This window comes from Artibeus jamaicensis, unplaced genomic scaffold (assembly GCF_021234435.1).
Source record: "Artibeus jamaicensis isolate MK-2021 breed Jamaican fruit bat unplaced genomic scaffold, CSHL_Jam_final scaffold_1964, whole genome shotgun sequence".
In the NCBI taxonomy this organism is placed as follows: domain Eukaryota; kingdom Metazoa; phylum Chordata; class Mammalia; order Chiroptera; family Phyllostomidae; genus Artibeus; species Artibeus jamaicensis.
This window is the reverse complement of record NW_026522030.1, coordinates 22587690-22605342: the sequence shown is the minus strand read 5'-3', so window position 1 is coordinate 22605342 and position 17653 is coordinate 22587690. Positions and strand designations below refer to the sequence as shown.

At 37.7% G+C, this 17653-nt stretch overlaps 1 protein-coding gene across 3 annotated transcripts in view; it reads right to left on the bottom strand.

Annotated features, from left to right (window-relative positions):
• The window catches only part of UBAP2 (ubiquitin associated protein 2), a 137741-nt gene that overhangs the window by 50523 nt on the left and 69565 nt on the right, over positions 1 to 17653 (bottom strand). For all 3 annotated transcript variants that reach the window (XM_037151589.2, XM_053656165.1, XM_053656166.1), the window contains exons 7-8: positions 6420 to 6474; positions 4750 to 4853 (exon numbers count right to left, since the gene is read on the bottom strand). In XM_037151589.2, coding sequence (XP_037007484.2) covers positions 4750 to 4853; positions 6420 to 6474 — 159 coding nt within the window. The remainder of the gene's footprint in view (positions 1 to 4749; positions 4854 to 6419; positions 6475 to 17653) is intronic.

Sequence of the window (17653 nt, the reverse complement as noted above, 5' to 3'; positions counted from 1 at the left end):
CCTCTCATACTCAACTGGCCCAAGGACTGAACCTGCAACCCAAGAATATGCCCTGACTGGAATTGAAAAGAAACCCTTCACTTTGCGAGGCAACACCCAACCAAATGAGCCACACAGGTCAGGGCCACTTTAATCCTTTTGAAATGCAGAATTCACTGGGATTAAGGACATTTGCAAAGTACTTAATGTACTACAACCCATTTCCACAAAAATTATTTTTTCATTTTTTATTCATTTTTAATGTTCATTTATTCTTTTGGGGGGGGTTGTTTGCTTTTTTATTAATGACTTGTGGGACTTCTTTATATATTCTGTATATATTTAAAATGTCTTTTTATATATATAAAAGAATATATTTTATATGGTTTAAAAATCTTTTAAAAATTTTTATAAATATTTCCTCCTAAACTATGCTTTGTCCTTTTGTTTTCTTTATCCTCTTCTAAAGAATTGAGTTTTTCTTTTATGACTTTTGCTTGTCTTTACCTAATCCAAGGTAACTAAGGTTTGTTCCTCTATTTTCTTTAGAAGTTGTGCTTTTAGGTTTCACGTTTAGAGCTATTTTCCACTTCCAGTTAATTTTTGTATACAGTATAATCTAAGACACTGAACTGTCTTTGAACCTTTGACCAAAATCAATTAGCCATGTACCTGTGGGTTTATTTCTACACCTGTAATTATATAATTAATCTCCCTCTATGCTTTCGTCAATTCCAAGTCTTGATCACTATAGCTTCAGACTAAGTTCTTGAAATCAATGACTATTGAGTCTTTGAATTTTGTTGGGTGTTTTTTCCCCCCACAAAAAATTGCTTGGGCTATGCTAGTTACTGTACTTTTCTATAAAAATTTTGGAATCAAGTTGTCAATTTATACACAAAATCAATTTTCTTGGATTTTGATGGAACGCGTACTAAACCCATGCATCAATTTGGGGAGAAATAATATTTCAGTAACAGAATCTTCTAATTCATAAACATTGAATATCCACCCCTCTATTGAGGTCTGTTTTGATTTTTGTCAAATTTCCAACATACAAACTCTGCGTGTACTTTCAGATTTACACTTTAATACTTCATGTTTTTGTGCTACTATAAATGGTACTGACGTTTTTTCTTTTATTCCAACTTGCAATTGTTCATTGTACAGAAACACTGTATCTTGATTTTACTGGTGTTCACACAACTATACGTACTTGTTGGGATTCATGCATACCTCTTTAAAAGGGTAATTATTGTACATAAAACACATCACAATAAACCTCACTTTACAAAACAACAGGGACGATTTTGATGTGGTGGACTACCACAGATTAATAAATCCAAAGAGTGTCCTGGCTGGTGTGGCTCAGTGGACTGAATGCCAGCCGGCAAACCAAAGGGTCACTGGTTCAATTCCAAGTCAGGGCACCTGTCTGGGTTGCGCACCATGTCCCCAGTTGGGGGGGCACATAAAAGGCAACCACACATTGATGTTTCTCTCCCCTCTTCCTTCCCTCTCTCTAAAAAAAATAAAATCTAGCCCTGGCTGGTATAGCTCAGTGGACTGAGAGCGGGCCTGCGAACCAAAGGATCGCGGTTAGATTCCCAGTCAGGGCACATGCCTGGGTTGCAGGCCAGTCCCCAGCAGGGAATGCATGAGAGGCAACCACACATTGATATTTCTCTCCCTCTCTCCTTCCCTCCCCCCTCTAAAGATAAATAAATAAAATCTTTAAAAATAATAATAATAAAATCTTAAAAAAAATAAGTTCAAAGAGCAAGTCACTAAAAACTAAGCTTCATAACAGTAGGACTTAAAATATATAAATTATATATCCTTTCACTTATTATTTTATTGAATCTTGATTTTATATCTTAGTATGAGTTTATTTTATGTTTTCATAGCTATAAGTCTTATCATCTGGCATATCATTAGACTTCTTCATAGACATTTGGGGTTTTTTTTTAACGTAAACTTTATTTTTTAAAAGATTTTACTTATTTATTTTTAGACAGAGGGAATGGGAAGAAGAAAGAGAAGGAAAGAAACAACAACGTGTGGTTGCCTCTCATGTGCCCCCTACGGGAGACGTGGCCCGCAACCCAGGTGTGTGCCCTGCCTGGGAATCCAACCAGCACAACTCTCTGGTTCCCAGGCCGGTGCTCAATCCACTGAGCCACATTGGCCAGGGAGACATCTGGTATTTTTTGAGGCTACCAAATTTTTTTCCATTTTCTCTTTGTTAATGGTTTGTAGAAATGGTTTACTGAGCTTCTATGTAATACCTTTTAAAACTCATTTTAATTTTAATAGTTTATCTATAGATTATTTTGTACCATTAGAAATGACAGGGTTTTTTTCCTTCCTTTCCACCCCATGAGTTTTCTTTTTTCCTTATTACAATGGCTAAAACCTCTGATAGAGTAGTAATAGAAAGAGTGAGAGTAAGCCCTTTTATCTTGTTCCAGGAGAAAAATTCCCAACATAGCACCATTAACTGTAATGTTTACAGTAAGTTTTATAGATGGCCTTTATTTGGTTAAGGGAGTTTACTTATAGTCCAGACTTGCCTGGCTTTTAAAAAAAATCACAACGGCCCTGGCCTAGTGGCTAAGTTAGTTAGACAGTCATCTCATATACCAAAAGGTTGCAGGTTTGATCCCCAGTTGGGGCATATACAGGAAGCAGCCAATTTATGTTCCTCTCTCACATCAATGTTTCACTCACTCTGTCCCTTCCTCTCTCTCTAAAATCAATAAATTTATTCTCAAGTGAGGATTAAAAAAAACAAGATGGATAATGGTTTTGTTGAATGCTTTCCTTACTGAAACAATGTGAATTTTCTCCTTTATTCTGTTAAAGGAATTACATAAAACTCATTTTTGTTGAGATATAACTTACACAGCATAAAATCCATCCTTTTAAAGTATTCAACTGAGTAGTTTTTACTATATTCACAAGTTGTACAACCATTACAGTGATATATTTCAGAATATTTTCATCATTTCAAAAAGTAATCTTGCCTTGGCTGGTGTGGCTCAGGGGAGTTAAGTGTCGGCCTACGAACCAAAGGGTTGCCAGTTTGACTTCCAGTCAGGGCACATGCCTGGGTTGCTGGCCAGGTCCCTGGTAAGGGGTGTGCGAGAGGCAATCACACATTGATGTTTCTCTCTCTTGAATTCTTGCTCCCTCCCTTCCCCCCTCTAAAAAATAAATAAATAAAATCTTAAAGAAAAAAAAGTTATCTTGAACATATTTCTTCCCAAAGGTTCCACCAAGCTCATGGCAACTACCAACCTACTTTCTGTTCCTATGTATTTGCCTGCTCTGGACATTTCACACAAATGAAGTCATAAAATATAAAATATATGGTTCTTTACTACTGGCTTCTTTCACTCAGAATAATGTTTTCAAGGTTCATTCATGCTGCAGCATGTATCAGCACTTCATTCTTTTTTTTATGGCAGAATGAATATCCCACTGTATGGACAATAGACATTTTACTTATCCACTGAAAGACATTTGGTTTCCACTTTTTAGCTATTATTAGTTGTGCTTCTATAGAGAATATTTCTGTGAACATTATTCTTCTATTATCCTGAATAAATATCTAGAAGTTGACTGTTTTTTAAATGTTAAACAAATTTGAATATCAGGTATAAATTTAACATGGCTATGATGTGTATTATCCTTTTTCTATCTTTATGATATCTGTTTTCTAGCATTTTGGCTAAAACTTTACATCTGTGTTGAAAACTAATTTCAAATGTTAGCACAAAATGTATTGCCATAAAGTATCTGTCTATGATCTTTTAATAGCTATAATAAATAATATAATTCATATCAATATTCCTTTTCTCATTCCTCTGACCAATTATTTATGCTGCTTCTCCTTCCCTTGATCAGTGTAACAATGTTTATGAATTTACCTAGTCTTTTCAAACCATCATACATAACTGTTGTTGATCATCTCTACACAATCTTCAATTTCCAGTTCATTGACTGTGCTTCTGTGATGCACTCTTATTTTTTTTTACCAGAGTTGATGTTATATGGAAGTATCAAATTATTTCTTAAACAATACAATTACGAGTTATTACCATGAACAAATCTTCCAAAGACCTCTATTAAATAAACATGACCAATTAATGATTATTTACCCATGAATTTCAGAAAAGAAATAATCCAAAAATAGCAGGACACAGAAAAACCTGCAAAAGTAACTGCTGCCTTAAACCCACCTATCATCTACTACTTTATCTGGCCAAACTTTAGTGTCCACTATTAACAATGCTAAGTACTTTCCATAAGAAGTGTTTTCCTAAGAAATTCTATAAATCCCTGACACATTGACGGGGTAACTAGACTTATCAGAGAAGTCACTTCATTAGTTATATAAATGTCTAACCACTATGCTGTACATGTGAAACTAATATAATATTGAACGTCGACAATGACAGAAAATGAATTTTCATGAAATAAAAAATCCCTGACACACCGAGATTTGAGTGTGAATTTGTGCTGATTTACAGACTGATTACAACCTCTTCCTCAGAGTATAGAAAGGAAAAAAAAATCCAATACCTTATCATCAATGGGATTTGTAAGTGAGAGACTTTGGAGGTGTAAGAACAAGCTACCAGTAGTCTCAAAGGCAGGACAGCAGGCTGTTTTTCATTATTCTCCACCAGCACACTTTGATGTCATCTTTGTGTGCACGTTAACTCAAACATTTAAAACACATCTCTGATAAGAACAGGCACTTACCACTTCCCTCATCTGCACCATTCTGAGCAGCTTCCCAAACTACTGGTTTTGTCCCACACCCATCTATAGATGGAGAATCTGAACAGTCTGCAGGATTAAATGTCCTGGGGTTTGAAATAAAGAATAAAGGCAAATGAAGCAATCACCAAAGTCACAAAATTAACTGTACATCATCTTCCCAAAATAAGCCCTGTCCCTTTTAAGAGCCAGTATAAGAAACTTCACCTTTATTCTCCTATTGAATTATAGCTGAATTCTTCTGGCTACTTGGATACAAATCTTCTGAAAAGCAGAATTGCCTAGGGACCTTCCATGCACTCTTACACAAGAGGATACCCTTATTTCCCTAAATTGCTGTCCTCTGCATCCTAAAACAAGTGTGGCTACATAATCACTGCAGGCAGCGTGAGGGCTCTATGAAAAGCCCCCCTGAAAACTAAATTCAGACTTAAATTGCAACTAGTCTTTTCTTTTGAAGTCAAAATCCAAGTTTGGCTTTGAACCTTTTACAACAGTTGTATCTGAGACTTTTTTTTTTAAAAAAAATCGAAACAACAGCTATAAATGTTTTGAACAAGAAACAAAAGTGTTTTGTTCAATACCTCTCCTTTGGCTCATTAAAATCCTCAATTCCCATGATGCAGAGAGGTCTAACTAGAGCCAAATTAAGTACTACCTCTGAAATTTTCACAACAGAATTTTCTTTCCAGCTTAATTAATGTATCATTTGCTTTTTTAAAAAATCGCAAATAATGTTTTTGAAAGTAAACAGCAAAATCCACAAAACAGTTTAAAACTACTGGGCTGGGCATACATGTTTTTTTGGGGGGAACATAAATTTTTAAGAGTTTGCTCCCAATGTTTTCACCCTTTATCTGCAGGGAGCTCTGGCAAAAAACAGATGGCAGGAGGTACCCCCTAAGGGGAGGGACCCCTACCAGTACTGTCCTAAGGATATGGGGAGACCAACGGCTTTTCCTGGAACCAATTCCCTTCCTTTCTTGACTGTAATCCACACAAGGTATGTAAAATGCGTGAAAACTTTTTTCTAAATGTCTAGGAAAAGCGAATGTCTTAGACGTACCAAAAAGGAAAAGAACAGTATGAAATAATGAATAAACTACTGATTATACCACTTATTTAATAATAGTATGGTCACCATTCACCATTACAATTCAAGAAAAACGATCACTTTGACATAAATAAGCATTGCATTTATTTACCACTCAAAGACTATTGCTGGATTTACAAACATAACTCTTATGCAGTGGTTTTCAGCTATGGGTCATGGTGCACCTCCCTCCCAGGAAAGATGTGGCAATGTCTGGAGATATTTTTGATTGTCACAACTTAAGAAGGGGTGCTACCAGTATCTAGCAGGGAAAGGCCAGGATGTTGCTGAACATCCTACAATGAAAAGGACACCACACCACCTCAACAAACTATTATCCAATCCAAAATGTCAACAGAGTCAGGGCTCAAAACTCTGAGTAAGGCCCATTGCAATACGGTGTCATCTACACTATTTTTACCTTTCCACTACCTTCTCTCCTTAAGTGTAGAAAATATCTGACTCACCAGAATAAATTTGGTACAGAAAAGAACAAGTAAAACCTTAGAGTAACAACTAGGGAAGGGAATAACTACAAAAACAGGATGACTAAACTTACCCCATGCCTTGGGTTGAGAATCTTCCTGCCCCTCTCCCTCTGCCACGTCCAAATCCTTTAAAACAAATTATAGTGTAAAATAATACTCGTGCCCTACACAATTACAATTTGACCAACTCCATCCTATATGCAGCTACTCAAAAAAAATATGGTCACTATTCCTAATAGCACCATTATCCCCTCCAGTATACCCAATCTGTTGGTCCCTGCTGACACAACTACCTACACAGCTGCTGATTTAAGAGGATAGAAAAAAAACTGTCTGCTTGTATACTATTTGTCACATGTAGCAGCTTAACTTAGGCAGATTACATTAAAATATATCCTGGCCCTGACTACCAGTCAAGATGGAGGCCTAAGTAAAAACAGCTAACCTACTCACACACCCATAGCAAAAATTACAACTAAACTACAAAATAAGTATCCCCCGAATCGTTAAAAATCGAGCTGTATGGAGGTTTGACAACCAAGGAATTTAAAAAGTCACTCACGCTCGTTCAAACAAGTAGGAGGAAGAGATGGTCGCATACCCATGTGTAGTAGACAAAAATTAGGAGGGGTATGTTGGGAGTGAGGGTCCCAGCCCCACACCAGACCACACAGCCTAGGGTTCCAGTGCCAGGAAGGTAAGTCCCCATAACTTCTGGCTGTTAAACAGTGTGGGGCTTTGGGCAACGAAAGAAGCTGTGGGATTCTCAGGATCTCCTGTTTAAAGGGCCCACCAAAGAGACTAGGACTTCCATAGACTCACCACTCCCTGTGGACTGCAGCACCAGGCAGCAGCCTGAAGGGCACCAGAGCATGCAGGGAGAAACTGAGTTGTCTGGCATTAGGCAAGTGCTAGGGGACAGCTTCCTTCCAGACAAAACTCCTGAGTCCAGGCAGCGGCCACTGAGCCTTCCACAACACAGCTGCAGAGCAGCCCCACCATATCTGAGACTCCCAAAACCCTAGTTCACTGGCGTTGCTCTGCCCCAGCAATTACATAAGGCTTTGCACCACCCAATCTGACGTGCAATTTTTTCTACATTAGGCCACACTACTAAGACAGGGAGTCAAAGTAAATCTACACAATACATAGAAACAAACATAGGGAAGCTGCCAAATTGAGGAGAAAAAGAAAGAAGGCCCAAATGAAAAAACAGAACAAAACTCCATAAAACGAACTAAACAAAATGGAGATGAACAAACTATCTGACACAGTTCAAAACACTGATTATTAGGAACTCAATGGGTACTTAAGGAACTCAATGGGTACTTCAACAGCATAAAAAAGCCACAAGAAGAAATAATGGTTATACTAAGTGAAATAAAGAAAAATGTACAGGAAATCAACAGTGAAGTGGATGAAGCTGAGAATCAAATCAATGATTTGGAACATAAGGAAGAAAAAAATTCAACTACTACTGGAGGGAAGAAATGTGGCAGATGGAAAACTTGGAAAGAAAAGAGCTGTGATGCCTTCCAGCAAGAACGTGCTTTCTTCTAAGGAACCGCAGTTGCGTGGATACCAGTGGATTTTTTACACTGGGACAAGTAATTCCAGCTTTTTTCCCTACACATTTTCAGTCAGTCAAGTGCATCAGTACTTTCAGCAGAATCTGCCTTAGGCACTTAACCTTTTGTGGCTCAGATGTGCCGAGAGAGAGAAAAAAAAAAAGGCCTAAATGAAAGAACAGATCAAAGCTCCAGAAAAAAACACAACTAAGCGACAAAGAGATAGCCAACTTATCAGATGCACAGTTCAAAACACTGGTAATCAGGATGCTCACAGAATTGGTTGAATTTGGTCACAAATTAAATGAAAAAATGGAGGCTATGCTCAGTGAAATAATGGAAAATGTACGGGGAACCAACAGTGAAGGAAAGGAAACTGGGACTCAAATCAATAATGTGGAGCAGAAGGAAGAAACATTCAACCAGAAAAGAATGAAGAAACAAAAATTCAAACAAACAAGGAGAGGCTTAGGAAGCTCCAGGACATCTTTAAACATTCCAACATCCAAATCGTAGGGGTACCAAAAGAGAAGAGGAAGAGCAAAAAATCAAAAACTTATTTGAACAAATAATGAAGGAGAACTTTCCAAATCTGGCAAAAGAAATCGACTTCCAGGAAGCACAGGAAGTCCAGGAAGCTCAGAGAGTCCCAAAGAAGCTGGATCTAAGGAAGCACAAACCAAGGCTCATAACAATTACATTACCCAAGATTAAATATAAGGAGAGATTCTTCAAAGCAGCAAGAGAAAAGGAGACTGTTATCTACAAAGGAGTTCCTATAAGACTGTCAGCTGATTTCTCAAAAGAGACCTTACAGGCAAGAAGGGGCTGGAAAGAAGTATTCCAAGTCATGAAAGTCAAGGACCTATATTCAAGATTACTCTATCCAGCAAAGCTTTCATTTAGAATGAAAGGGCAGCTAAAATGCTTCGGAGATAAGGTCAAGTTCGAGGAGTTCACCATCACCAAGCCCTTATTATATGAAATGTTAAAGGGACTTACCTAAGAAAAAGGAGTTAAAAATTATGAACAGTGAAAGGACAGCAAACTCACAGTGATTAACAACCACACCTAAAACAAAAGCAAACTAAGAGGACAGCCAGATCAGGAGTGGAACCATAGAAATGAAGATCACATGGAAGGTTAGCAACAGGGGAGTGGGAGGAGGAGATGGGGGGAGAAGGTACAGAAAATAAGTAGCATAGATGGTAGGTAGAAAATAGATAGGGGGGAGGGCAAGAATAGTATGGGAAATATAGAATCTAAAATACTTGAGACAGGTATTCATGAACTAAAGGGGGGGAATGGTGGGGGAGGGGTGTGCAGAGTGGAGGGGAATGAAGGATGGGAAATAGGACAACTGTAATGGTATAATCAATAAAATATATTTCTAAAAAATGTCAGCTCTTTTCTCAAAAGAAACTTTGCAGGCTGGAAAGGACTGGTAAGACATATTCAGAGTCATGAAAAGCAGGGACCACAGCCAAGATTGCTCTATTCAGAAAAGCTATAATTTAGAATCAAAGGGCAGATAAAGAGCTTCCCAGATAAGAAAAAAACTAAAAAAGTTCATCATCACCAAACCATTATATGAAATGTTAAAGGGAATTATTTAGGAAAAAGACAAAGCCCTGGCAGGTGTGGCTCAGTGGACTGAGTGCCTGCCCGCAAACCAAAGGGTCGCTGGTTGAATTCCCAGTCAGGGCACATGCCTGGGTTTCGGGCCAGGACCCCTGTTCCCTTGGGTTTTCTGGGGGCGTGTGAGAGGCAACCACACACTGATGTTTCTCTCCTACTTCTTCTCCCTCCCTTACCCTCTCTAAAAATAAATAAAGTCTTAAAAAAAATCAAAACTATGAACAACAAAATGGCAAAACATACATATCTATCAACAAATGAATCTAAAAAACAAACTAAGCAAACAAAAAGAACAGAGACAGAATCATGGATAGGGGAATCACAGACAGGGAGAGCGTTTTGATGGTTGCCAGAAGGGAGGGACTGTGGGAGAATAGGTGAAGAAGTGAGGGGACTGAAGACTACAATAAGCAATTACAGAATAGCCATGGGGATGTAAAGTAGGGTATAGGAAAGGGAATAGCCAGAGACTTATATGTGTGATGCATGAACGAGACCAATGGTGGGGAGATGCCTGAGGGAGTGAAGGGTGCTGGGTGGAGGGGAACCAAGAAGAAATTACTGGGACAACTGTAATAGCATAATTATTAAAATATATTTTAAAACATAAAAATAAAAATAAAAACTATTCTGGCTCTTTTAAAACCAGCTAGTACAAACAACATGACATTGTAAGGCTCTACTATAAAATAAAATGAGAACCAGAAAGAGAAAACTGCCAAGTAAGCTGGTAGTACTATACTATTAAATGCCATTTTTATTTCTAGAACTTTAACCCATAACCCGTGTGCCAGCAAGCAAGGCAGCTGGCAAGAACAGAAAACTTTACTCAACAACTCTTTAGTCTTGATCTTGATCAGAATCCTGAACTGTGGATTAAAGACTTAACAACCTGAAACTATATAACTCTAAGAAGAAAAGAAAGAACAAAAGCTCCAAAGCACTGAGTTAATGATTGCTTGGATATGGCACGAAAGGCATAAGCAAGGAAGAAAAAGAGACATTAGATTTGTGCATCAAAATTTACTATCCTTTCCAACTTGGGCGTGGCATAATGGCTCCTGAAAATATGGGCCACTGTGCCATCAATGAAGTAATGACCAGTGAATACACCATAAACATTCACAAGCACACCCATGGAGCTGGTTTCAAGAAGCCTGCCCCCAGGGCACTAAACCCAAAAATCTGCCATGAAGGAGATGCGAACTCCAGATGTCCCGCATTGGCACCAGGCTACGATGAAGCCATCTGAGCCAGAGGAATAAGGAATGTCACATACTGTATCCAAGTTGGCAATCCAAAAAATGTAATGAGGACGAAGATTCTCCAAACAAGCTCTATACTTTGGTCATCTACCTCCCTGTCACTACTTTCAAAAAATTACGAACAGTGAACATGGATAAAAACTAACTGCTGAATGTCAAATAAAGCTATAAAATTGCAAAAAAAAAAAAAAAAAAAGAAAAGAAAAGGTGGGGGGTACTGTCAACAAAAATAGATGACAAACATCAGCAGAGTAAAAAAGCAACCTGTAGAACATTGGCACATCACATATCTGACAAAGGAGTAACACTGAGAGAACTTGCACAACTCCACAAAATGAACCACCCAATTAAAAAATGGGCAAAAAACCTGAACATTTCTCCAGAGAATATATGCAAATGGTTAAAAAGCACACAAAAAGATTCTCAACATCACTCATCATTAGGGAAACCTGGTATCTATTACGATGGCTACTCTTAAAACGAAGAATAGAACGTAACAATAACTAGCAAGTATGACGAGAAACTGAAACCCTTGTGCACCGTTTGGTAGGAATGTAAAATGGCGCAGTCGCTATGGAAAACAGTACGGCAGTTCCTCCTAAAATTAAAAACAGAATTACCATATGATCCTGCAATTCCACTCAAGAGAATATGAACATAGGGTCTTATGAAAAAACAACTGCTGGCTTGTTGCAAACACTTTTGCACTGTTGGTGGGAATGCAGACTGGTGCAGCCACTGTGGAAAGCAATATGGAGATAACTAAAAAATTTAACATGGATCTGGCTTTTGACCCAGCTATCCCACTTCTGGGAATATACTCAAAGAAAGCCAAAACAGTAATTTGAAAGAATATAAGCACCCCTATGTTCACAGCAGTGTTATTTACAATTGCCAAGATATGGAAGCAGCCCAAGTTGTCCATCATTAGATGAGGGGATAAAACATGTATGGGACATTTACACAATGGAATTCTACTTGGCTGTAAGTAAGAAGAAAATTTCACCCTTTGTGACAGTGTGGATGGACATACAGAACAATAAGGCAGAGAAAGATAAATATCATATTATTTCACTCATATGTGGAATGTAATAAACTGAACTAGCAAGCTAAACAGAGACAGACTCATAGATGGAGAACAGGTAACAGCTAGTGGGGGTATGGTGTGGGAGAGGTCAGAGGGTGGAGGGATTGAGCAAAATGAAAAAGGATTCATGGACTGGACAACAATGTGGTGATTGCTGAGGGGAGGGATATAAGGGAACTAAATGGCAATGGAAATAATATAGTAAAGGTAAAAAATAAGGAAGAAAGAAAGTAGGGTCTTAAGTTATTTGAACACTAATATCAGCCTTATTCACAACAGCTAAAAGACAGAAGCAACCCAAGGCCTATTAGTAGATAAGTGGGTAAGTAGATAAATGGATAGATGTGGTATAGACATTAAGTGAAATGTTATTCAGCCTTAAAAAGAAGGAAAGTCTGAGCCCTGGCTGGTGTGGCTCAGTGGATTGCGCGCAGGCCTGCAAACCAAAGGATTGCGGTTCAATTCCCAGTCAGGGCACATGCCTGGGTTGCAAGCCAGTTCCCTGTAGGCCAGTTCCCAGCAGGGGACACACTAGAGGCAACCATACATTGATAAAAAAAAGAAGGAAAGTCTGACACATGCTACAACATGGATGAACCTTGAGGACACTGTGCTAAGAGAAACAGTCCAGTAAGAAAAGGGCCAATATTTTCATTCCACTTATATGAGGTACATAAAAATAGTCAAATTCAGAGAACAGTGGTTGCCAGGAGCTATATTAGCTATGCTAACATAACTAAAATGTGTATTAATCATGTTTACTTAACTTATCCAATGGTTCAAGTTAAACTATTAAAAATATGGTCTTGACAAAATCTACCTTATTCCCAGAGAAGAAGAAATAGAGGGAAATGTCCTAAAAAGTGGAAGAATCCTAGTAATGTATAATAATAGCTACTGTCTGTTGTAACACTCAAAAAGCAAAGTTAAAAAAAAAAAACAACCCTGTTGGATATCCATACAACGAAATGTTGTATGGCCATTAAAAAAAATGAAGTACTGATACATTCTACAACAGTGATGAAACTTTCAAACATTAAGCTAGGTGAAAGAAGCCAGTTACAAAAACAAAGACCCACTGTAATTTTCTATTTGTATGGTATGTCCAGAATAGGCAAATGTATACAGATAGAGAGTAGATTAATGCTTGTTTACTGCTGTGGCAGGGGATGAGGAGAATAAAGAAACTGGGAATTGATAAAGGGTACAGAGCTTTTTTAAAAAAATATTTTATTTATTTCTTTTTAGAGAGAGGGAAAGGGAAGGAGAAAGAGTGGGAGAGAAACATCTATGTGCAGTTGCCTCTCATGTGTCCCCCACTGGGGACCTGGCCTGCAACCCAGGCATGTGCCCTGACTGGGAATCGAACCAGCAATCCTTTGCTTCACAGGCCTGTGCTCAATCCACTGAGCTACACCAGCCAGGGCGGTAGAGAGCTTTTTGAAGTGATAAAAATACTCTTTTTTTTTTTTATTAGAGGAGCAATGTTGTACCTTTTTTAAAAAAGATTTTATTCATTTATCTTTAGAGGGGAAAGGAAAGAAAGAGGGAGAGAAATATCAGTGTATGGTTGCCTCTCAGTGTGTCCCCTGCCTGGAACTGGCCTGCAACCCAGGCATGTGCCCTGACTGGGAATCAAACCGCAATCCTCTGGTTCACAGGCCCGTGTTCAAACCACTGAGCTACACCAGCCAGGGCAATAAAAATATTCTTAAATTGATTATGGTCATGGTTGTGTAAAATCAATCATTGAATTATATAATTTAAGTGGGTGAATTGCATGGCATATATATTATATCTCAAGAATTTTTTTTTCTTATAATGAACAGTTACCAAGGAAGAAAGCAAAAGGAAAACACAATTACCCTTGGCAAGTAGGTTCATGTGTACCCGTAACAAGAGAATGACATGCATGTGACAAACTGCACTAACAGTGGTTAAATATTACTATCAGCAAAATTTAAAAATGGGATTCTGCTAAGAAACCATTAAATGATATCTAAATACGTGAGCTAGAAAGCAAGATGTACATAAAAGAGGAGAAATGATTTTATTAAAGAAATACATATCCTAAGACGAATCATTCAAAAAATCCTGCAAATCCCCTGAGAAAAGTCAGTATTGACTACATGGATATAGTTAATATTTGCGTTCAAGTATTAACCACAAACAAGCCAAATGTCTTAGATTTTTCAAAAAACTGAACCCGAATTTTAGCAAGATAACAAAATTGTTTTTTCCTATTCCCCTGGCTAGTAATGTTACCAGTTAAGACTGTTTTGTATGTGCAAACAGCTATTTTTACCTGACAGCTCAAAATAAAGAGCTAGGGTCTTTAAATAGACAAAAACAAGATTTAAAAAGGTCATCTTAAAAAATAAACCAATGTAATGATAAATGCTATACCTTTTCTCCTACCAGTTGCTCTAGGGATTCTGCACTACAGCTATAGTAAATAATTGGTCAAGCTTTCAACTGTTTATACTGAGAGCCAGAATAGAAAAGGTGTTCATTTCCCTCGAAAAAAGCCAAAACTCAGGACATCAACCAACTCCAGACATCCCCACTGGTGCCACACAGTAACAGCCAAGCCAGTAGGGAGAGTGATCCTCATCTAGGATGACAGAAAGCAATCACTTTCCCTTATCTCCAGGAAACCGTAAAGAGGGCTTTAATAATAGCCAAATGCCCCAGAAAGCACATGTACTTTTAATTCATCACTGTATACTCTGACTCATGACTAGTTCTAAAGTTCTTTGTATGACCACAAGTTTCCAAATAGTCAAAGCTGGTTCAGTGATAAAAAACTGTTGCTATGAGCTGTCTCCATGCCCAGAGGTGAGCTGTTCAGCCCACCTCAAAGCAGAGCATCTCTGGGGCTCCTGTAAGGCTTGGGAGTCAGGCAAATTGTAATTCTCTGTCCCTGAGTCAGAGTTTTGTATTCTCATAGAGGTAGGAATACAGCTTCCCCGGCCCTAAAGCAGCATAAATTGGACAAATGACAACAGCAAAATACCCCTGGAATTCAGTGAGGAAGAAAGCTTAGAATCCACCCTTATATTCCATACATACTAGCCTTTTCCTTAGCAAGAAAGTCTGATTATAAATGTGTCAAAAAATTACTTTGGGCCCTGGCTGGTGTAGCTCAGTGGATTGAATGCGGGCCTGCGAAACAGAGGATTGCGGTTCGATTCCCAGTCAGGGCACATGCCTGGGTTGCAGGCCGGTTCCCAGTGGGGGACACACGAGGGGCAACCATACATTGATGTTTCTCTCCCTCTCTCCTTCCCTTCCCCTCTAAAGATAAATAAATAAATAAATTTTTAAAAACCTTTTAAAAAATTACTTTGGAAAAAATATTAATACTAGTGAATGAAAGTCTGATGAAAAAAAGGATATTTACAAAAGTCTCAGCAGAGTACTTATAAAAGGGAGGGGATTGTAACTTTACAAAAGAGAAACTTGGCAGAAACCACCTTCCTTAAATAAAAGCTAACATCACTAGTAATGGGATAAACCTGTATCATGTTACAGCTATGGTTACTTTCTGGTATTTCTGCCAAAAATAGCTAAGCTGAATGCTATGGGGAAGCTTCTCAGATTGGTATTGAAGGACATTCTACAAGAGTCCATATGCTTCAAAAGCATCAAGGGCATGAAAGACAAAGACTTTTCCAGAGTGATGAACTGTTCTGAAGAACAACTTCAAACTAGAACAGAGAAACTAAATACAATGTGTGTTCCCAGATTAGATTCTGGACCAAAATATTTTTACTGCTATAAAAACATTAGCAAGAAAAATGAAAATTTCTGAATAAGGCCTTTAGATTGTCTCAAGAGTAATTTTCTGACTCTATCAGGAGACACACACTAAAATATTAAGGGGCAAAATGGCATTATGTCCGGAATTTATACTCAAAGGTTTTAGAAAAAAACAATAATATGTACATATTGAGAGAAAATGATAAAGCAAATTTTGTAAACTGTTGAAATTTGGAATATCTAGATGAATGTTATACAAAACTGTATTTATTTCAAAATAAAATGTTAAAACCAAACCTTGAGTGCTTCTTACTATATTTCATATCCCAATAAGTACTTTATTCTGTGAAAAAATCCAATTGTTCACATCTGCACTAGTTGTACCTTTCCACACAGAATGTTCCTACCCAGATTTTTACATGGTTTTCTTCCTCCTCAGCTTAAATCCCGCCTCCTCAGAGACCACCCCAGGCCACTCGAAGGAGACCCTACTGACAGTTGTTAGGACAACTACTGACAGTTAATCACACCACCAATCATTTTCTTAAGTAAACAGAGGAGTGCTTTTCTTCGTCTCTCCTCCTTCCCCACCCAGGATATAAAGGACCACGTCGGATCCACAGCAATGTCTTCTGCAATATACTAGGTACCTAAATACTATGTATTTAATACTAATATGACTCCAATTTCACAAATATGATTTTTTAAAGATTATTTATTTTTATTTTTAGAAAGAGGGGAGGGGAAGGAGAAAAAAAGGAGAGAAACATCAATGTGTAGTTGCCTCTCACACGCCCTCTAGTGGGCACCTGGCCCAAAACCCAGGCATGTGCCCTGACTTGGGAATCAAACTAGCAACACTTTGGTTAGCAGGCTAGTGCTCAATCCACTGAGCCACACCAGCCAGGGCTGATACATATGAGGATTTTTTTTCATAAATTAAACTCATAATTATAAGTGCAATAGTTTACACTATTTAATTACAAGAAACAACCTAGCTGTTCAGCAATTAGTTTGAATACTGCATTTTGTCAAATATTCTTTTGTACCAGGGCCCAAGAAGGCACTGCAGAGGATTCAAAAATTAAGACGAGAATATTAACACATAGTTGTTGCTTGATATTTACTTTTCAATTGTATTATACCAACCACATTCATGCATTAGTTTTAAAAGTAGATAAATTGTGTTGTTTAATATAAAACAATGGGGTAAGCAAAGGAATGAAAAAGGTTAGAGGGTATAACTATTGTTGCCTTTTCCACCACATTATTTTTTTTCTGTCCAGAAAGAAACCACCCCTGCAACCTCGGGAAGTATTCACTGCCTTACCTGACTCAATCTCACTGAAAAGACAAGACAAAAACAACACACATGCTGCCAAAAATGCATCAATAAAAAAGATAAAAATATTTATGGGAATAAAAATGTAAGGAAATGAATGACTTGACTATCTTCTCACTTATTTAGATAACTTAAAAATAACTATCATGTAACCTAACCTTTAAGATGAGAGTGTCATTTCTAATACATAAACACATTCTAGTATAGCACAGAAATTCAGATAGCCCATATGGAAAGTATTGTAATAATCTTTTTCTCCATAAAGCACATTCAACACAAAATTAAATAAAACAGCCAATAAAAATGAACCATTCTAGAGAGTACAAAGGGGACAACTGGTGATGGATGGAGACCTGACTTGGGGGTGGTGAACACGCAATAGAGTGAACAGATGATGTGTCGTAGAATTGTGTACCTGAAACCTGTATAATTTTGTTAACCAGTGTCACCCCAATAAATTCAATAGAAAGGAAAAACAAATGAACCACTTTAAATTTTGTATTATTTTTCAGCTTCCGAAATACACAAGACAAAAAATAAAGTGTTTACTATACAAAAAAATATACACCCAGAAATATAGATACATAAAAGATGGAAGAAGATATGACAGGAAATAAAGGCCTATGTCACACAAAGCCTGAAA